Source organism: Mobula birostris, chromosome 22 (genome assembly GCF_030028105.1).
Source record: "Mobula birostris isolate sMobBir1 chromosome 22, sMobBir1.hap1, whole genome shotgun sequence".
In the NCBI taxonomy this organism is placed as follows: domain Eukaryota; kingdom Metazoa; phylum Chordata; class Chondrichthyes; order Myliobatiformes; family Myliobatidae; genus Mobula; species Mobula birostris.
In genome coordinates this window covers 40,360,197-40,382,353 of record NC_092391.1, presented here as the reverse complement: position 1 = coordinate 40,382,353, position 22,157 = coordinate 40,360,197, and the positions used below count along the sequence as shown (strand labels likewise).

The 22,157-nt window shown below is 42.5% G+C and overlaps 1 protein-coding gene across 1 annotated transcript in view; it reads left to right on the top strand.

Annotated features, from left to right (window-relative positions):
- The window catches only part of nsmfb (NMDA receptor synaptonuclear signaling and neuronal migration factor b), a 68,392-nt gene extending 51,125 nt beyond the window's left edge, over positions 1 to 17,267 (top strand). Inside the window, exons 14-16 of the mRNA XM_072240526.1 lie at positions 1,611 to 1,713; positions 7,174 to 7,249; positions 9,337 to 17,267. Coding sequence (XP_072096627.1) covers positions 1,611 to 1,713; positions 7,174 to 7,249; positions 9,337 to 9,434 — 277 coding nt within the window. The 3' untranslated portion in view covers positions 9,435 to 17,267. The remainder of the gene's footprint in view (positions 1 to 1,610; positions 1,714 to 7,173; positions 7,250 to 9,336) is intronic.
- The last annotated feature ends 4,890 nt before the right edge of the window (positions 17,268 to 22,157 follow it).

Sequence of the window (22,157 nt, the reverse complement as noted above, 5' to 3'; positions counted from 1 at the left end):
GATATATGTACTAGGTTGTTCACCTTGGTTCCAGCGGACCATTGTTTCATTTGGTTGTATACATGCGTACGGCTGAATGATAATAAACTTGAACTTGAAAGCGGACATAGTGAGACCGCAATAACCCATCGTAATCCACATCTTTGGTTGTTAGATATTACTTCTGTATCCCACGCACATTTATTTAATTTCTATATTGTTACTCAGTGGCATAATACATTTTTGCAATGGAAACAATGAGTTTAAATGGAGTGGGAAGCTGAATGGCACCACTATGTTTGAATAGTGAGTGGGAAGCTGAACCCAGTGAGTTTCAGCTTGTAAATTCAAGATTCAGGTTTATTTATCATGTATACGTTGAAGCATACAGAGAAATGCATTGTTTGCATTAGCAACCGAAACAGCAAAGAATGTTTTGGGGCTATCCCACAAGTGTCATCGCACGCTCTGGCACTAACGGGACACTTCCACAATGCTTGGCAGAACTACAAAACAACACAGGTGAAAACAAGCAAACCAAGCCCTGTTCCTCTCTCCCACCCACATACACAGTCCACCAACCCCAAGAGAGGCTACCTTCAGTCTCCAGCCTCCAGCCTCCAGCGGAGTCAAGCACTCAAAGACATTGGGCCTTTGACTTCCCCAACAGACTTGCAGAGGTTCATAGACTCAGGGCTCCGGTCATCCGGCCTTGGCTACCCAACTTCCGATCAAGCTTCGGTATTGACCCAGAACTCGCTGAAGTTGAAGAATGAACACCAGGCCTTGAATAGCAGACTCGCCTGTGCTGGGACCTGAATACCGGGTCTCGAACTCCAGTCAATTCGCGTACCTAGAGGGTCACCAGCCCTCATTCTTCAAGCCTGCATGGAATTCTGGTTCCAGAACCCGTCAACAAAGCGCTGACCTGATGGGGGATGACACAACCTTTGTCCACACTGGACTACCGGCCCGACACCCGACTGCAGATCTCCCACGTCCACATTGCTGGCCTCTGAATGCTGAGTGGAGGCTTAAGCTCTGGCCTGATCTCTAATTCCCCCACATCCCTGTACCTAAACCTTAACCAGATCCCTAATTCCTCTCCAAAATCATCCCTACAAACCTAAAGAACAACTAATTCGGAGCCCTGGTCTCAACAGAGACCGTAGGTCCATCTTACCTTGACCAGCAAGTTCTGGCTCTGAATTCCAGCTCCGCTGTCACATCTGGTCCCACACTCCCAATTCCTGTTCTAGAAACATACCCAGTCAGCAATCTGGATCCCTCACACTCTGGCTGCACACCTGGTTCAAACTCCCAGTAATACCCAGTTGGCCTGTAGCACGGACCAGGTCCATGGATAAAGTTGCTTACTAGTGACCGAAGCAGATGCAAACCCATCGGATTTACTGATCAATCAGATAACAGGTTATCAGAGCTTTACTGCATGAGGGCACGTTGGTTTCCAGTTGCGTCCCTGACTTCTGCCAGCAAATTGAGGTGTCCCTCTGGGCCAAATGGGAATCGAGAAGCTGGTGCTTGGAGGGTGGGACTGTGTTTCTCTCGTCCGTGTTTGCTGATCGGCAGCAGAAAAATCTGACAAGAATTTTGTGTCTTGTCCGGCGCAGGTTTTGGAGGCGACTGAGCAGGATGATGAGCAAGATTAACCCCGAGCCAAATGTGATCCATGTAATGGGCTGCTACGTCCTAGGAAACCCCAATGGAGAAAAGGTAGGCCTCACCGAGGGGTGGACAACACCTGCAGACTCAGTAATAAATCCATTGGGTGGAGTCCATGCCATCCAGGTATCCTGGCAATCCCAGTGTCTCTGGGCAACAGTTCCCAGATATAAAGTGGCTCCAACCGTTGCACTTTCTAATGAACTTTCAACAGAAGGAACACACAAGGGCACAGGAAGAACTCAGCAGGGCAGGCAGCATTTGTGGAGGGTAATGAACAGTCAGCATTTCTGGTTGGGGCCCTTCATCTAGACTGGTTGAGACCTAAAACATTGACCATCCATTTTCCTCCATAGAGGCTACCTGACCTGCTGAGTTCCTCCAGCACCTTTATGTAATGCTCCAGACTTCCAGCATCTGCAGAATCTTGTGTATCTTACAGAAGAAACTGACTTAGTAAGAAATGACCTTTAGCATTGTGTAGAGTATCAAAAATATCATTCAGAACAGAGCCATCAATTCTTCCTTTTTCACAATGATTAATCTGGGGCAGAAGCATGTGACTTCCTTGCTGAAAAGATCCCTTGTAGATGGTGAGTGAACACTCCATTGCAAGTCTTGCAAGACAAGATACTGTCTTCACAATCCTGCATTCAACCTTATTGGATCAGATTCCTATGTTGCCCCACTGGGGAAGTGTGATCACTACTGTGTGGACAGATGTGGCAACTGGATGAGTGGATTTCTGGAAAGGTGTCAAGAGGAGAGGTGAAGAATGAACTATGCACCGTGATATATTGTGATTTGCCTGCTGATGGTGTTTTAAACTGTGATCTGAAATACCGGAGAGACACTGATATAGGAGTCCTTATATTCATCATGACAAGCAGGCATTCTTCTGGAGACACTCTCAGTAGAGTGCCAATGATACCTGTGGACACGCACGGTACCTGTGATCGTCACTGATATGCTAAGTGACAATTTCAGTCTGGTCTGCCAGCTTGACCTCAAGTCAAAATGGTGTAGGTCAATTAACCTCGTTGTCCTATGTTGCATACAAGAATGTCTCATGGTCACTTTGTCTTACGTTGCATGTGAGAACATCTCATGGTCACTTCATGGTGCAAGCCACAGCCAGCAACCCTACTCCCTGCTGTAGGCCAGCCTATGCTCCACGGACAGTATTGTTTATTTGCAAAGGTATCCTTTCTTTACTTCAAACCAATTACTGCTTGCAACTTACATTAAGAACTGAAGTCTGGTTCTTGTTTGAATTAATGTTTGCTATATTTACATAATTCCATAACTCCTCAATAATTCCTGACAGTGGAATGAAATTCATTGATTAGTTTTCGATTGGGAACTGGATAAATAGTTGAAAACACAATTAAATTGGCAATTGGCTTATTATTGTCACGTTTGGAGTGTCACGGTAGTGTTGGTGTTAGTGCAATACTCTTACAACTAGGGGCATTGGTGTTTAGCATTCAATTCCAATGCTGTTTGTAAGGAGTTTGTATGTCTTCCCCATGGAACACATGGGTTTCCTCAAATCGTGAGACATAAAGATTAAACGATACACCGTGATATATTGTGATCTGCCCGATGGTGGTGTTGTGACTGTGATCTGAATTACAGGAGAGAGACTGAAGCTGGTAATATAGAAGTCTTTATTCATCATGATGAGCAGGCATTCTTCTGGAGACTCTCTCAGTAGAGTCCCAACGATACCTGTGACCTTAACTGTGAGTTAGTAGGTTAAGTGGTCATTGTAAACTGGATAGGGTTGAATAGCTGAGCTGCTGGGCAGCAACTGTATTTCCAAATAAAATAAAATAAAAATATACCAAGGGACAGTGAAAAACGCTTTGTACACCTACCATACAGATCATGTCATCACATCACTATATCAGTACAAGGAAAAAGCAGTAACAGAGCACAGAATATCGTGTTTCAGTTACAGAGTAAGTGCAGTGCAGGCAGACAGTAACGTACAAGGCCAACACGATGTCGGTTATGAGGTCAAGAGTCCATCATGGCATACAAGAGGTTCTTTCAATAGTTTACAACACTATAGAAATGAACTTGAGGCTTTGGAGAGGGTGTTGAAGAGGTTTACCAGGATGCTGCCTTGTTTAGAGGGCATGTGATATCATGAGAGGCTGGATAAGCTTGGGTTGTTTTTCCTGGAGGGGCGATGGCCGAAGGAAGATCTGACAGGGGTTTATAAGATTACGAAAGGCATTGATAGAGTAGAGTATCAGGGCTCAGGGAGCATCTTTTTCCCAGGGTAGAAATACCAGAGGGCATGAATTGGAGGTGAGAGGGGGTAGGTTCAAAGGGGATGTGAAGGATAAGCTTTTTACTCAGAGAGTGGTGGATGAGTGGAATCTGCTGCCTGGTATGGTGGCCGAGTTAAATACGTTAGAGGCTTTTAAGAGACGTTTAGATGGGCACATGCATATGGGGAAGATGAAATGATATGGACATTGTGTAGGAAAGAGGGGCTATTTTTTGTTTTTTTTTTTATTTACTTTTCAGCTGGTTCAGCACAACATTGTGGGCTGAAGGGCTGTTCCTGTGCTGTACTTTTCTATGTTCCATCTACTTTGAGCCTAGTGGTGGGGGCTCTCAGACTTCTGTATCTTCTGCCGGATGGGAGTGGAGAAGATAGAATAACTGTGGTGGGAGGGGTATTCGATTATGCTGGCTGCTTTACTGAGGCAGTGAGGAGATCAGTGAGAGACCATGGAGGGGAGTCTGGTTTCCATGATATGCCGAGCTGTGTGACAAGGCGATGGGAAAAAGTAGAGGTGTTCGATCAACCTAATAGCTCTTCAGAGAACTGGCATGGATCCTGATAGTGTTATATGGAAACTGTCAGCATTGATATTGGCCACCAAGTAGTTATCTCAATGCATTTCCCAGTCTACCAATCTGCTCAGTATCTGCAGTTCCTGGCACTTCAGTCGCAGTGTGAAGTCTTATTCATCATTGAACAGGAGTAGGCAGTAGCATCAACCTGACAAAATGGCATAGTTTGTGAAGATCCAGTGTGCCTGTTACAAAAATGAATTATGACTCGTTTTGTAAAGCCAGGTTAGAGATTAGTCTGAAATTTCTCTGAAGGAAAGGCAATTAGAACAGCCAATACTGTCTAGATCACTCTAAAGGTAAATTATTTAATTCCCATCAAACATAAGGTTTGCAACCATGGGTAGTGAGTCAAATAAAAACACAATTTTTATTTTTGAATACGATTTTTTAAATTGTTAATCCTGTTTATCAATCAATAGCGAAGGATCTAATCATTGACTTTGTTTCTGATTAGATTCCCATCCTCCTGATTGTCCCACTTTATCACTGCAAGCCTTCACTCCCCCTCCATCTCACTGTATCTGCTAACCCTTGCCAGGTTTCCTTCACTAGCACACAGACATTCAAATTCAGCCTGATGTAGGTGTGAACATAGGGAACCACGGAGCAGTCACTTCCCGATGTTGTTGGTGCTCTGGTCATCTCCATTATTGCAGGATGGGGAGAGGGAGGTGGTGTGAGGGTAGAGATTGGGAGGGATAAGCAGCCTCTTTGTGGTGAATAGGAGGAGGAGGAGATCAGAGCAGCTGTTGGTGGGGGTAGGGGTGTGAAGTCAGGTAGGTTGGTATGTTCCAACAGGTGTGGTTGGCAGGACAACAGTAAAACAAGTGTTGCTGGGCTGGGTAAGCACAATTAAGAGTTTAAATATGGGTCAAGAATTGAGGACATCTGTGGAAGCTTGTTTTAGTATGGTGGAGGCAGAGATTTTATTTAGCATGTGGCCATCTAAGGTTAGAAGTTAAATTTCAGATCACTATTCCAGAGTGCCTAAAGACAGGATCCTCCTGAGCAACACAGTCCAAACGCTCCTGCTCCTGAAGCAGTGGTCTATGAGGAATGACATCACCCTGTTTCTATCTTTATCATGATCTGTAGCACTCTCATCTCTCTCTCTCTCTTATTCTCTCTCTCCTATTCTCTCTCTCTTTCTCTCATTCTCTCCCTCCTATTCTCTCTTATTTCTCATTCTCTCATTCTCTTATTCTCTCCCTCTTATTCTCTCTCTCATTCTTTTATTCTCTCTCATTCTCTTATTCTCTCTGTTTGTCTCTCTCTCTCTCTTCCCCCACTCACTCTTTCTGTATCATTCTGCCACCCTTTCCCTCTGCACACATGCTCCTGAGGATAAAACAGTCTTTCCCCTCATATCTCCCTGGTGTGCTTAATATCTGTGTTCATCTTTTTTCTGATTCTTCTCTGTTTCATCTCTTTCCCCATTCCTATTCTCACTCTATCGCTGTAAGCCTAGGTGTAACCCTAACCCTGCAACACAATGGAGATGGCATGGAAGCCATTTAGCCTGCGAAATATTTATTGTCCCTCAGTTAGATTTGACCTCTGTTTACCCATTTTTGTTCTCTAACACTTCATGCCCTTGGCAGCCAATAACCTATGTTTAGACTTGGGATTTTAATTTTACTGAGCTACCCTTTATTACACAATAGTAATGCCAACATCCTACCTTCCTCTTTGTGAAGAAGTACCCCTGCCACAACCTCAACAGCATAGCTCTAATTTTAATGTTGGTGGTCTTGTCTTTGACCTCATCAGAAGAAATCATTTCCATTTACCATCCAAACAACACAGGGAAAACTCATCAACTGGAGCCAAAAGATTCTACTCATTAAGTCAATATATCACCAGTGTGCCATGGATCAATTCCTCATTTGTACTCACCCCAGGCAGCTTCTTGCTGTGTTCATCAAATCATTATTTTAATTAAATTAAGAACAAAAAAATGGAAAGAATCAAACTCAATTGATGATCTAAACTTTTTGTGCGCTCCAATATGCGCAGTGGCCACTTTATTACAGACTCCTGTACCTAATAAAATGGCCACTGAGTGTATGTTTGTGGTCTTCAGCTACAGTGGCCAATCCACTTCAAGTTTCAATGTGTTGTGCATTCAGAGATGCTCTTCTGCACACCACTGTTGTAACACTTGGTTATTTGAGCTACCGTTGCCTGCAGCTTGAGCCAATCTGGCCGTTCTCCTCTGAACTCTCATCAACAAGACTTTTCTGCTCACAGACCTGCTGCTGACTGGATTTTTTTTTTTTGCTTTGTGCACTATTCTCTGTAAACTCTAGAGACTGTTGTGTGTGAAAACCCCAGGAGATCAGCAGTTTCTGAGATACTCAAACTACCCATTCTGGCGTCAACGATCATTCTACGGTCAAAGTCACTTTGATGAATTTTTCCCCAATTCTCGTTGGTCTGAACAACAACTTAACCTCTTGACCATGCCTGCGTGCTCTTATGCATTGAGTTACTGCCACGTGATTGGCTGATGAGATATATGCATTAACAAGCGGATGCACAGTGGTACCTAACATATTGGCCACTGAGTGTATGTTGACAGCACTTCATTCATGTTGGAATTCGCTTATAATTATTCATTGCTTTTGCTTTCAGCTTTTTCAGAGTCTGAAAAATCTAATGAATCCTCACCGAATATCCTTCGAGTCTCCTTTGGAACTGTCAGCCCAAGGTATGTCCAGATTTGAAAATCTAAAGAACCACAGATGATGAAAATCTGATATAAAGGCAAAAAATGCTGGAAACTCTCATCAGTTTTGGGTGGTGTCCATGTCAAGAGAAACAGTTACTTTTTCTGGTCAAAGACCCTCCTTGTATGTACTGCCCTTCCTGACAGATCAAGCCAGTAGGCATCAGTTTGATGTTTGTCAGATTAAATATTGGGAAAATTGAGAACTTTTGATTTGAGCACAGTAACCTTATTAGACTCAGAGATGTCCTCCTTAAAGGGCTTCACTTCTGAAGGTTAACGATAGCTGATTCAATCCAAGCCCCAAAGGAAGCATAGCTGGAAAAAGTTCCTTATATTTTACATTATTTTGATAAACTGACCCAACTGAAAATGCAGGAGTAAATGCCAAATCCCAACTGCAAGTCTGTAGACTGTACAAAAAAAGCTGGGTCAAAGTTCAGAGTACAAAGTTCCAAGGAAAGAATGAGAGGGACACTGTCCAAGAAGTCCTGGTTTTCGGACAAGCAGAAATTTTCTGTAGGTTAGATTGTCTGGAACTATGGAGAGGAACAAGGGAAAAGTCATTTAGAATCACTACTGCAGTGGTTCCTAACTTGGGATCCACAGACCTCTCAGTTAATGGTAGGGGTCAACGGCATAATAAAAAGTTGGGAACCTTTTAGAGTAAAGGAACTCTAACAGAGCTCTAGAGCAAAGGAACAGGAGAAAACCTGTTCACCTCTTATCACTGTTCTGCCTTTGGTTCTATGTGGACTAATCTGCACACTAACACAATCTCCCTATCTATGCTCCGCGTCCCTTGAGACATTTGCCTAATCCCAGTGTGTTGGCCTTTGAACGCTTGCAGTGACCTTCCCTCAAACAGCTTTCAGGGTTAGGAGTTCCAGGTTTCCATGATAGTCCGGGTGGACACCTACTCTTTGATTTCCATCCTGGCCCTAATGAGCTGCTTCTGCACTTGGGGAATGCCAGTGGTAAAAGCCTTGGGCGACAAAGGATGCTGTGCTGTTCTCAGTAGCTCAGGGAGCTGATCCATCTCGTGTGTCTTCTGCACCACCGTGAGCGCACAATCTGATTGTCCGTAGTCTGTACCAGAATAGTCTCAACACCTCAGATACAAGCAGGGAGTAACTGTTGTTCAGAGTTCCTGAAGGTTTCTATGGGAGGACCCTGTGAAGTTGGGATTGGAACTGGATGTGTCATTCTAGACAGTCATGCCAGTGTTGCCGTGAAAAGCCAGTGCATGTGTACTGAAGCACTTGGGATATTGCAGTGGATCCATTCCCCAAATGTAGCAGCATTTGCAAGCAAAGAGGAAGCAAACATGTGCAAAATATCTAAACTAGTTTGAAAAGGCTGGTGTGAAATCAGCTGAGTTCCTGCAATTCCTGCTTTACAAAAATGCTTGAAGAGGTTCCTCCCTCCCCTGCTTCTGGTGGGATTTTCAGCTGCCTCTTTTGCCTTGAGTGCAGACAGTGGTTTCTCTTCTCCCTTCTTGTCTTTCCAGGGTATTGACCAAAAATAACTTGCCTCCATAGCCTCCTCCACAAATGGCTAGTTTTGTCTGATAAAGTTAAGAGCAACTTTTTAGAAGGACATTTTGCAGAATGGTTGCACCTTGATGGGAAAACTGACAAGGTGCAGACTCCTCATGTAATCCGTGTAGGAATTGGTGAGGATGACAGCTAATAGAGCTGTTGCCCCATAGCTCCAGTAAACCAGGTTCATTCTTGACCTCTGGTGCTGTTAGTGTGGAATTTGCACATTCCCCCACGTGGGTTCCTCTAGGGTACTCCACTTTCCTCCCAACTCCCAAACAGAAAAAGGTTGGTAGGCTAATTGGCTGCTATACCATGCCCCTAATATTAGTGAGGGATAGAATCTGGGTGTAGCTGATGGGAAAGTGAGAGAATCTTTCATAGAGATGATTATTGGGGAAAAGGGCTAGTGTGAGCTGGCTTAGTTTAGACAGACTGAATCACCTCCTTCTATGTTTTACTTTAATGATTTGAAGACAGTTATCTTTGATAAATTCATTAGCTGACAGTTGCCGCATTGAATTACAGGGAAGCGGATGATAGAGACGTACTTTGATTTTCGACTATACAGACTCTGGAAATCCAGGCAGCACTCAAAACTGCTGGACTATGATGACATCTTGTGAGAAAAAGGAAGATGGTATTGGAATGATCAATTGTAACTGCTCCTATTGTGAAAGACGTCTCCTCAGTGCAGATGATGGAGTGTCTATGAAGGGACGGAGAAGAACCAGGACACACTTCTGTTGTATCTTATTCCGAGGAAGAAAGGGTTCATGGAAGTCCTGGTAAAGAATGGATCAGAGCAGTTAGGAGCTTTGCCTCCTTCTGCTGATAAAGCAGGAGTCCGAATTTTACTTTCTGCAGGGTGAGTCTGACCCAGGTCAAGACAGGAGAGCTCGGGTTATTTTATTTTTCATCCCACCCTCCTTACACAAAGGATGGGCTGCAGGGGTCAGCTGTTGGGATCCTGGATAAATGAGAAGGTGCCAAACAAGATTCCTTGAAGGTTCCTTGGGCTTGACTTGATACATGCATGGTTCTGGAGCTCCCCCTCATTGCTCCTGGACCTTAGACCTTCAACAGAGGCCAGTATTGTGCGGAGAAAAAGCAGTTGAAGGTTTTATTACTGAATATAGGTATAATGGATTTTTAATTGATTAGTGCTAATTATATGAGTTAGTTAATAAGAGTTTCTCGGTAGTTAGGATATTTTCATCTATTTGAGAGTGTGATGCAGTGGGTTCCCATTAACATTAGTTTACCACTCAAGCAGTGGCAAGGAAGAGCCAGGTGGTGTTCACCATGTTGAAAAGTTGACTCTTCAGACAGAAATACTGAGAGGTACCTTCCTGTGATGAAGTAAATTTATTGCCTTTACTTTGTTTATTACAGTCCTAGCATCATTGTGTCTATCAGATGTGATAGAGTCGTAGAAAAATAGTTTTGTGGGTTTTATTGTGTTTTGAACAAAAAAGATGTGGAAACCGTGAAGAATCATCAATGAGGTTGTTGGTAAAATGGCAACAACTGGATTGGAGGTTTAACAATGACAGGTTTATTGTGAGGGCAATTCTTATAGGATAGGCTTTATCAGATCCGTTATGAACACCAACAGCATTGCCTTTATCTAATTAGAGACACTGTGATGATCTTTGTTATGAATTCTGAATTCATCCCTCTCCAAGGAAGTCCTAGTGCACTAGCAAAGGTCTGAATATGAACTGTTGACTTTTATTGATTGACATTCTGGTATTGATTGGATTTGATGATTATTTATGCTCAATTCCATTGCATTGTCATAGCAAGTAACATTCTTAAAATGGTTGTGTGGCAGAACCTTGGAGATGTTTTATTGTTGTGACTTAGGCTAGGCTATGTAGGTTAGGAGATGTCCTTTAGTTAGGATATTACTGTAATCAAAAGGTTTTATAAAAGAATATTCTTGAATGTGTTGCAATGTAGTCTAGCCATATGGGGGGGGGTGGGGAGAAACACTCAAACTTGATTTTCAGTCAGCTACTTTTAAGGTAGTTCCTTCAACTCTTGAATTCTTTATTAATGTAAAATATACAAAAAATGAGGCTCGTCTCAGTAGCCAGATTGTTACCTCTGTGTTAAAAGTTGGGATTGTGTCGGGGGTGGGGTGGAAAGAGCAGAAACGAAAGACCTTGACCTTCTAAAACCCAAAGAATTGCAGATTTCTAGGCACCAAATATATTCTCCAATCACAATTTCCTCATTATAAATCCTTAAGCTATAGAATACAGTATTATCATGCAGTTATATTGTGATTGTACCAAATGATTTTAACTTCACCATTTAAAGCAAGCAGCTTTTCATTAAAAAAAAACTTCATCTTAAGTATTTTACATATATACTTGTAATTCAACATTAGTGTTAGTCTAATTTAGCACTGTCAGTCATTAGTGGTGAGCACGTTCTATGACAACAGATGCAAAACAAATAACAAATGGACCATCATTTAATTTGGGATAAGAAAGACCAATCATCCCATTTTTGATCGTTCCAGGAATACTCAACCCTGTCCTGCAACAGTACTGGGTTGATTATTTAAATAAGTTCCAGTTTTTTCATGTGGGAGATCCATTTCAAAGTCGATGATTTCTGTGCGCTTTCTGATAATCAGTTTCAGGTTTGAATTTTTTCAGTGACTGAGCCTTGAAATTTCAGAGTAGGGTCTGCAGACATCCTGGAGAATGGATGTTAATGCTGATTTCATTGTCTTGCAAAGAATTGCCACAAATCTGTACCAGTTCCCGAGAAATGTTACAACAACTCAAATTAGGACAGTCACTCAGCAATTCATCGTTTTCAACTTGCCTTTGTTTTTTGCTGAAACAATTTCACAATTTAATTTAAACAAGGTCTGAAAATGCACACTGTTAACTGTCCCTCTGTTACACCCTATAACACTCCTTAGTTCAGTCAAATTATGAGCTCTCCTTTGGGAGGATGTCTTTAAAATGAGTCATTTTTCTGCAACCACTGGTGTGTTTCACATGTACTTGTTGATAACCATCATCATGTCACTGTTAAGGCCAAACTCAGAAGTGGGGCATTGGTCCAACCTCTGAATTACTTCATTCCCAGCTATTTATTTTGCCCTACACAATTTTACATTTAAAATCAGAATTTCAGGACCATGGTGCATTTTCAGCAATGCTTATGTTTAACTATATGTTGCATTATATTCACACGATTGGACACTACATTGGTTTTTATGAGGCTGAAGTTCACGTCAAGCCACTCATTCGTTGTTGATTGCACTGGGGAAGAACTGACAGCTGTGACTGCATTTCCACACATAACTCCATGCACGTGAACACTGGAAGTTGCTGACACTTACAGAGTAGACCATGAGCCAAGCAACCCACACAAAATGCTGGAGGAACTCAGCAGGCCAGGCAGCATCTATGGAAAAGAGTACAGTCGATGTTTCGGGCTGAGATTCTTCGGCAGGAAACTACTGCAAACTCCAGACCAAAGTTTGGTTGGGTAGCAGAGACCTTTCCTTCATTATTGAACTATTTTGGATAAAGTGGAAATCTGTTTTCTCCTTGTGCCGTGTTTAATTTTTATATATTATATATTGAGATACAATGTGGAATAGGTTCTTCGGTCCCATTGAACTGCACTGCCCAGCAATCCCCCAGATTAATCCTAGCCGAATCATGGGGCAATTTACATTGACCTACCAATTGGTATGTCTTTGGACTGTAGGAGGAAACCCACACAGTCTCAGGGAGAACGTACAAACTCCTTACAGACAGTTGCAAGAATTGAACCTGGGTCGTCTACACTGTAAAGTGTTGTGCTAACCACTAGGCTACCGTGCCACCCAATTTTTGTAGACCTACCAGCCTAGAATTTGTCAATGAGCGTTGCCTAAAACATTCAGAGTGTCTCAAGGCCGCTTACAGGGCACAAGCACTGGAAATGTAGATTGCAATCTTTGTGTGATTGATTAGAAGAAGAGTAGTTAAGCATTGATTGATGGTTTATAGAATTAACTAAATTAACTTGATAACCTGAAGTCAGCAGAATGTAGACAGAAGTTACTTTTAGTCTTGATACACCCAATACACTTAATTCATTTACAGAAAAGTTCAGTAGACAAAAATCTTGAATGACGTGGGTTGGATCCTCACTGACCATTAGCACGGTGGGGGAATGGATTTTTTCTCATCCCCTTGTTTTCCTAATGCATTGTGGTTCTCTATGCTTAAAATACCTCCTGAAAAACCCAATGAACCCATTTTGGTGCAGGTTGGTGCTATGTGGCAATGAAGTAAGTAAGACTGCTAATTGGCACTGTTGGGACTGGGCATCACTAGGTGATAGGATGTTACTGCTATTCCTACCAAAAAAAAACACATTTATTTCACTTTGTTTCATGTTAGTAAAATAACGTTTCCAATGAACCCAGTGAGTTTAATGAGGGCAGGAAATGTACAGATACACCGGACCTTGACTTAAGCTACAACCCACAGCTTAGACTCTTGCGAATCCTCCAAATACCTCTAGCCACACACTACACTTATACTCTGGACCCTGCCTCTCATTCCTGATTAATGAGTAAACCAAGTGTGAGACCATCAGCATTTCCAAACAATCAGGTGCTGGATTACTGGATTTTCACTGTTGATGGTGGCACCAACTGATCTATTGCGTCCCGATGCTGCTTGTTAAATACACAGGCCGATTGCCATCATTTAGTAGGGACTGGATGGAACAAGCCTTTCCCACAAGTGACAACTCCTCGACTGATTTCTCAGGTAGATTATATGAGAGATGCTGGATACAGTTATTGTCGTGATCCATTATAGCTTCTCAGTTTAGTTAAATGCATTGGTGACAATACATCCCAGTGATGTGTCAGATGGCTGCATTATATTTTTAATTGTCAGCAGCAAATGCAGCTGAAAGTTTCCTCTGGAGAGGTAACCCAGTTTTGTCAAGAACAAGTTCTATAATTGTACTGCTTGGAGCTTTTCATCAGAAGTTCAAAAGGACAGAGCACCTCCTCTTCAATCTCCTCTCCCGTGTTATCCTTGTTGGAGCTTTCTCTGTTAAAGGTCCTGTTAATTTTTTCTATATGTAGCACCTGCAGTGAGTGATACAGAGGATTCGCAAGGATAGTTTTACCAGGCTGCAGAGCACTCTACACACATAATGTTTCAAATGAGATATCTGAAACGGCAATAATTAAGTTCAGATAATTGATTAGAGGGTCTTTAAGCTTCAGTACATTTAACATCAACAGATTTTTCATTATGATGCAAATTTTATGGCAACCTAAGATTAAAAAAAGACATGGTGGAGTTGATACCCCAGTTAATCAAGGCACATCTTGTGTTAATATTATTACCAAATTTATCAGATGATAAGTCACCTCAACTATATTGAATTTCCATGTACTCTTTTTTCCGCCCCCTTTTCATCCCTGCTCTTGAATTCCTGCCATATCCCCCCCCATCCCAGAATCGTCTTCCCCATTCCCAGTTATGTGAGCTCGTGCTGTAAATCTCATGGGTTTCAGTGAATGTTGCATCAAATGCCAGATGGCTTCACAGAAAGAGTTTGCAGAATAACAATACCAAGATACCAGATCTAATTTCAAGCTTTATCGATAATTAAGAGTATTGTCAAGCCCCGAATTCTAAATGGCAGAGCGTTAGAAGGAATTTGGAGGTGGTGGTGGAGAGGTGAGGCTTAATACTTAAAGACCTGAAGAACCTTAAAACAACGAAGCAAAAGTAGGCCGTTCAGCTCCTTTGTGTCTGTTCCACTGTTCAATAAGATCACGGGGGGGGGGCCTCTTACATTAGTGGTACTTTCATTGATCACATATCTTGTAATATCCAATAAACGATTGATCATAGTTGCTCTGTGGCAAAAGTAAATGCCTCGAAAATAGATGATCCTCATGAGCCATCTAGGAGTATACATATAAACCGAACTGTCAGCTGCAGGAATGTTCATGATCAAAATATTACGTCCACAGACTGAGTTTCACTACGTGCATCTTCAACCTACCATGAATTTCTTTGCATCAAAGAACTGTCAGGCAGGATGCATTTTAAATGATCAGTGATCATCTTGCCACGTTGCACCAATCACTTCAGCCACGGAGGCAAATTGTAGCCCAAGCGACATTGAAGATTTAAGCTGAACATCAGCCCAATGTATTCTCTGTAAGGACGTTGCTCCTGCTCAGATCAGAGTTGCTGCTTTATCCCTATGTCAGGGTAGCGTCGTCGTTTCTGAGTCCAAGCCGCATATCCAGATCCGGGAATACAAATCCTGATTTTCCCAGCGTTTACACTTGAACAACCTGGTTATTTCAGGCAAAATATTTGGCATGGTAAGGATTCTGAAATCTTGATGTATAGGGGAGGGTTTACTTAGCAGTGCTGGTTAGAATAGTGGATAGTCTTGGTTATTGTACCTTATTTTGGTGAAGGAAATATTAGGATATCATGAAACATGACGCAGTGCCATTCAGAAATTATAGTAATTCAGAAAGATCCTGGGTGAATGTTGTTATTTGGCATAACACTAGTTAAGTAGGTTTTATATTTAGTATGGTGCCATTTCAAAGAGTTTGATGAGTGGTTTGTCACTAGTTAAGTAGTTTGGTTTTTGGAGTGTCACTGATTAGCAGAGATTAATGTTTAGCACAGTTCCGGTTCCACGCCTTTGATTGATGTGGTGCTGGTGGGAGCTGGTCAGATCTCTTGTTTGGTCCTTTGCCACATGTTGTGTCTGAATTTGTTTCAATTTTGCCTTTATATCTGTATTGTTTCATGGAAGCACAGATTTTCTATTTTATCAAAATGAAATCACTCTGTTGAATACTTGGAGCAATAAGTTAAAGTGCTGCGCGAGCATCTTGAGGGATGGCTCCCTTGTTGCCCCACACAGGCTGCATGCACACCAGCCTCACTGCACCTCACCTGCATTCCTATTACAAAGGGATGATAGCATGGCAAAGATTTCAATCCCGTTGACCAGGAGGACGATTGGGAGTAGCTGTGATTTAAAGGCCATTTGTAGCCTAGCCTCTCATTTACATCCTTGTCCCAGATGGTGTTGGGATTGTTAGCTCTCTGTGCAGGTGAAAGGCCCTTGGGTGGGACACTCTGACCATCCAACAGGCAAACCACCAATAATAACACAGCTCCATCCAAGCTACCACCACTGCACTGGCTACAAGGTGTCGGCCAGATTCTAGTTAGTGATTACTGGGAAAATATCTTCTGTCCCCACTTTTTTCTCACTGATGTTAACCATGTTGCAATGTAACTCTAAGCAGAGTTGCTTGAAGTTTAACGTCCTGGAGATTCCCGGGATGGCGGGAAGTTCCCGCTCTCTCCCTCCTCGCTCCCAGTGCTGGATGGTACCCATTAGATCAGGTGACCTGCTGCCTATGGCTTCTATCCTCAGCTTCTGAGTCATCAATTACCATTACCCTGCAACTCTTCCCACTTCTGAAGCCTTGTGCCCTTTGCTTTCCTCCCACTTCCTTCACATGCTTCCTCTCTCAAATTCCCCAGGGGTTCCCAACCTTTTTTATGCGATGGACCAATACCATTAAGCAAGGGGTCCATGGACCCCAGATTGGGAACTCCTGCACCTCACCATCACCTTCTCTCATCCTTCCTCACTCGCCCTTTCCTCTTCCCTCGCCTACCCTTCCCTTGCTCTTCTTTCCTCAGCTCGCTTCCTGCCCTCTTCTTCCCTCACTTCCACTTCCCTTGCCCTCTTCCCTCATTGCTCCATTCCCTGCCCCCTTGTCCCTTGGTCACCTCACTCCCTGCCCTCTTCCCGCTACACACCCCACCCTCTTCACTCCTCATGTTCCCTTCCTCTACTCTCAAGCACCCTCGCTCCCTCATTAGCTGCCTTATTCTCCTCCAGTGACTTACAATGGAGTGGTCACCAACCTCTGAGGCAGCCATGCAGAACCTACCAATGTGCCTCCCTGCTTGGGAATTCAATGTCAAACAGGTCCCTGATATTTGCAACCTCCTCCACCTTCACACTGGGTACCAGGATGCCAGAAACTCCCACCGCACCTGGCATGGGTTGAATGACTGACCCAGTCCACTGACCCTCCGTATAGCATAGTCTTCCAAAAGAATGTAACTCGTGCTGTTTTGGACTGATCTTGAGAAATTAAATGCCACAAAACCAAAAGGTCCATTTGCAAACTGTGAGCTACAGTGCAGCCTGACCAGGTCTATCCCAAGGGATGCCATCTTCTCTTAACTCTGCCTGTTTTACCCACCACTCTCTGATTATTGTATAAATGTACAGACTGCTCTTTCCTTCTTGTAAAGCTCTGCACTTTCTGTATTTAACATTCAGTACTGATTTGAATAATTTTTAACATTTTACAGTTTCAAGATGTTATTTAATAAACTGTTTTGAGAGAAAAGAATAACATGAATGATCCTGCTGGGTTTTTCTTTATTGCTTGTCTCAGTAGACTGTGAAATGGGGATTTGAAAGGAGCAGTGAGTCACACACTAGACATCCTACTCTCACGTAGGTGACAATAGCACTACAGAACCCATTGCTTGGTTGTGAATTGGTTTGAAATATGCTGAAGGCATCTTTAAAAACATTGTGTAGAAATATGCGTTTGAATATAATTGTACTCCTTGTCTTGGGCTGTATTTATAGATGCATAGCAAGAGGGATAAACTATTGCAAATGTACCAGCAGTTAGGGAGATCCTACAGATGAATCTGTTGCATTAATGTCGACTGCTGGAAGAATATTGCAAGGATTTGTACCTAATTTAGCATCAGACAGGACGCTGGCAGGGTAGTTAGTCCTGCTGCCTCGCATGTCCAGTGATCTGGGTTTGATCCTTACCTCAGATGCTGTCAACATGGAGTTTTCTCTGTGACAGGGTTCCACCTTGTGTGCTTCGATTTCTTCCCACATCCCAAAGACATTCTGGTAGATAAACTGACCCTAGTGAAAGTGGGTGGAAGGAGAGCAGGAGACCAGCATTCCAAGATACTTAACATCCAATGAATTTGAAATTTATTCATTGTTGTAATGAAGGAAATCTGTCCAAATTAGTACACACAGAGCTCCCTCGAACAGCAATATGATGACGGCCAGATAATCTATTTATTGATGTTTGTTGTGAGGTAAATGTTGGTAAAGACATTGAGGATAACTTCGATAGTGCTCCAAGTATCACCATGGGGTTTTCTTAAGATGTACTGGTGTAAGCAGAGTTAACTTTGGTTTAAGAGCCTAAATATTCTATTTTGCTTTTGGAAACATTAAAAAGGCTTTGCAATATTTTGACACAATCATCAATAAAAAGCACTGTATAGTTCATCGGTCAAATTCTATTCCCTCGGGCTTTTTTAAAGAAGTTCCTGACACGTTAATTGACAGTGTAGTTGACAGAGTTAATTGCTCACTAGTTTCTGGCAGTTTTCCGACTTCCTTAAAAACTGCAGTAGATAAACCCCTGTTTAAGAAAAATAAGCTAAACGGCTCTGTTTTGGACAATTTTAGACCTATTTTCAACCTGCCTTTTCCATGTAAGAGTTTAGAAAAAATAATTTTTCAACAATTAAGTGATTATATAAATAAAAATACGATTCTTGACAATTACCAGTCGGGTTTTAGATCAAATCATAGTACTGAAACTGCAGTATGTAACGACTTGTGGCTTAATGTCACTTGCAGGGAACATGTCAGTTCTTCTTAGATTTGAGTGCAGCATTTGATACCATAGATCACAACATTCTCATAAACTGCCTGAATCGTTCTAACACTGCCTTAAGATGGTTTCAATCTTACATAACAGGAAGAGATATTTTGGTTAGCTAAGGTGACTGTGTGTCTATATATTATGTTTGGTGTGCTGCAAGGATCAATTCTTGGCCCATTGCCGCTCTCAGTCTCATGCTCCCCATTTGCTCGTTCATTATGTGCCGTGTCACATGACGTAGGTGATCATGGTCTTTTCGTGACTGTGATTGCTCTAGGCAAATTTTTCTACAGAAGTGCTTTGCCATTGCCTTCTTCTGGGCAGTGTCTTTACAAAGCAGTTGACCCCAGCCATTATCAATGCCTTTCAGAGATTGTCTGCGGCGTCAGTGGTTGCATAACCAGGACTTGTGATATGCACCAGCTGCTCATACGACCATCCACCACCCGCTCCTATGGCTTCATGTGACCCTGATCGGGAGGTTAAGCAGGAGTTACACCCTACCCAAGGATGACCTGAAGCTAGTGGAGGGAAGGAGTGCCTTACACCTCCTTTGGTAGAGACGTATCTCCACCCCACCATCTATTAGGTCAGATTATTTCAAAACACAAGGTGAATTGCCCCAGCTCTTTGCAGCAATACGTAGTTGTGTTTGTCTATTACTCCAGATGACCGTGAGGCTTTAAACCCTCTGATTCAGTGTCTTACAAGCATTACAGAATGAGTAAGTTCAAATTTCCTTAAACTAAATAAGGAAAAATTGGTAGCAATAAAAAAGTATGAATTTTAGAAATAAATTTGATCCTGTGGCTTTATAAATCAAACCTAAGTAAAGAATTTATGTGTTATTATTGACTCTGAGCTAAATCTGAAATCGCATACTAACCATATTAGTAAGACTAATGTTCTTTCATTTAAGGAACATTGCAAAAGTTCGATTTCCTATAACATCTCAAGATACAGAAAAATAGATACACACTTTTTTGTCTTTGGCTAATTAGACTACTGCAGTGCATGCTTTTCAGGACTGTCTAAGGAAGATGTAAATCGGCTGCAGCTTGTACAGAATGCAGCAGCAAGGATCTTAACCAAAAAAAAAGAAAATCTGAGCACATTTCACTGGTTCTGGCATCATTACACTGGCTGCCTGTCTCCTTTAGGATCAGTTTTAAAATACTCTTACTTGTATACAAGGTTCTGAATAATTTATCTCCCCCATATATTTTGAAGTGTCTATCCCCTTACATCCCTAATCGTAATCTTAGATCCACTAATGCTGGTTTGCTTAATGCTTCTAGAGCCAAGCATATAAGAACTGGTGATGTAGCCTTTTGCTTCTATGCACCAAAAATCTGGAATACTCTACTGACTGAGATATGCCAGGCTGGGACTGTGGAATGTTTCAAAACACTTCTGAAAACTTACCTTTTTTAATTTGGCTTACTTATAGGATTACTCAATGTCTGTTGATGTTGATTATATTTATGTAATTAGGTATATTTGATTACCTTTTATTCTATATAATGTTTATCTTTATTTATGATTTTAATTTTGTCTCATTTTTATGACAATATTGATTTATCTTTACAAGCTATGTAAAGCACTATGAGCCTACATTTTAACGTAAGACCGGTGCTAGATCAATAAAGTTGTTATTATTTTTAAATAGTGCTGATTCGTGACTAAGCACAGACTGCTGAACTTCTCCATAGCAATGTCACAGAGCTGCCTGTCCTTAACCACACAGCTGGAGTCGTGAATTCCAACTCTTAAGGGAATATGTGCAGCACAGAACAATTGCTGCCGCAACGAGCAAAACCCAGCGATAATGTGGAAATTGGTTATGAGAGAGGTTGAAAAGGACATTCAGATTCACTAATAGGAGATCACTCACAGGAGAAAGCTCCTATGTGCCTGGTGTGCCTCAGAGTAACAAAAGGAGCTCTTGGCAGGAGCTTGCTAGGGAGATCTTGGGCATCCACATTGACTTGACTCTGAACGTCAGTAGTTTGGGAAACCTGGAATGTTAAGACGTCCTCATGAACAAAAGGTTTTAGTCCTTAGGATGGCAGAAAAGTAGATGAAATCTTCTCTCCTTAAGTAATGCATTAACTTTTAAAATATGATACAGGTTAAGTCAATGCCGAGGCTGACTAGCTAAGGATGACTATGAGGCTGCCTTGCAAGTTGTAAATCATAGTGAGGATGGTTGCGGTAGAGTAGCCAGGGATAAAAGCATGGGCTCAGCAAAAACTGGGTGAGAATGGTGCTGGTGTTGAGTCTTGTTTTGCCCTCTCCTGTGTTCCCTCTGTGGCGACCTGCTGTGCCGCCAGCCACGTGTCCTTTCTGCACGCCATTGAGATAGGGAGTATTAGATGCAGACGGCCCCGCACTGGAAGTGAATTCTTGAGTGCAGGAAGTTGTTGGTGCAAGGAAGGTTTGGTCTAAAGAGGCTTGTGTAAAGAGAAAGTGATAGGGGCAAGGGGGGTGGGGTTTAAGGAAAGAGGAATAGGACTATTGGGGTTGCTCTACCTGGGACCGCTGTGAATCAATGGCACCAAAAGGCCTCCTCATATCAATAATATATAGAAATAAGAGAACAGGGTGATGTTATACAGCAGAGATACTTGGAGATGTTTGAATATTGTGCCAATGTACCACACAAATACACACATCCATATAGAATTGAGCACTGACACCTTTGCCCACTGACAACTCTCTGACTTCCCTAACCCTCCACCCATCCTCCCCTTGACCTCAGCCGCACCCACGTGTCCTCACTCACCCCGAGCAGCTTCACTCAGAGTTTTCCGAATACCCCAGTTCCTCTAAACCAGCCGACCAGTTCTCTGACCGCTTCCTGCCCTTTCACAGACCCTGTCCATTCAGCCCTTACATCACGTTCCCTCCCTCCCACCTGACCGCATTCCCAGTCTCCATCTGCCAATGCTGGCCTTCCTCTGGCCCCCAACCACATTCTTGCCTCACAACTTGTTCCCTGCCACAATTTACCCGCACTCTTGCCACCTGACCATGTACAAGTTCAAGTTTAATTGTCATTCAACATACATGAATACGGCCAAACGAAACAGCCTAACTCTGGGGCCAAGGTGCAAAATGCAGCACTAACAATCACACACAGCACAAGGCACATAGAACACATATAAGGTATCAACCACACGTATGATATCAATAAAATACAGTCACACAAAAATATAGTCCAACACCCTGAGTCCATGAATGTGCAGAAATCTGCAGTCGAACATAGAACATAGAAAACCTACAGCACAATACAGGCCCCTCGGCCCACAAAGTTGTGCCGAACATGTCCTTACCTTAGAAATTACTCGGCTTACCTATAGCCCTCTATTTTACTAAGTTCCATGTACCTATCTAAATATCTCTTAAAAGACCCTATTGTATCGTCCTTCACTACCGTCGCCGGCAGCCCATTCCACGCACTCACCACTTTCTGAGTAAAAAACTTACCCCTGACATCTCCTCTGTACCTACTCCACAGCACCTTAAACCTGTGTCCACTTGTGGCAACCATTTCAGCCCCGGGAAAAAGCCTCTGACT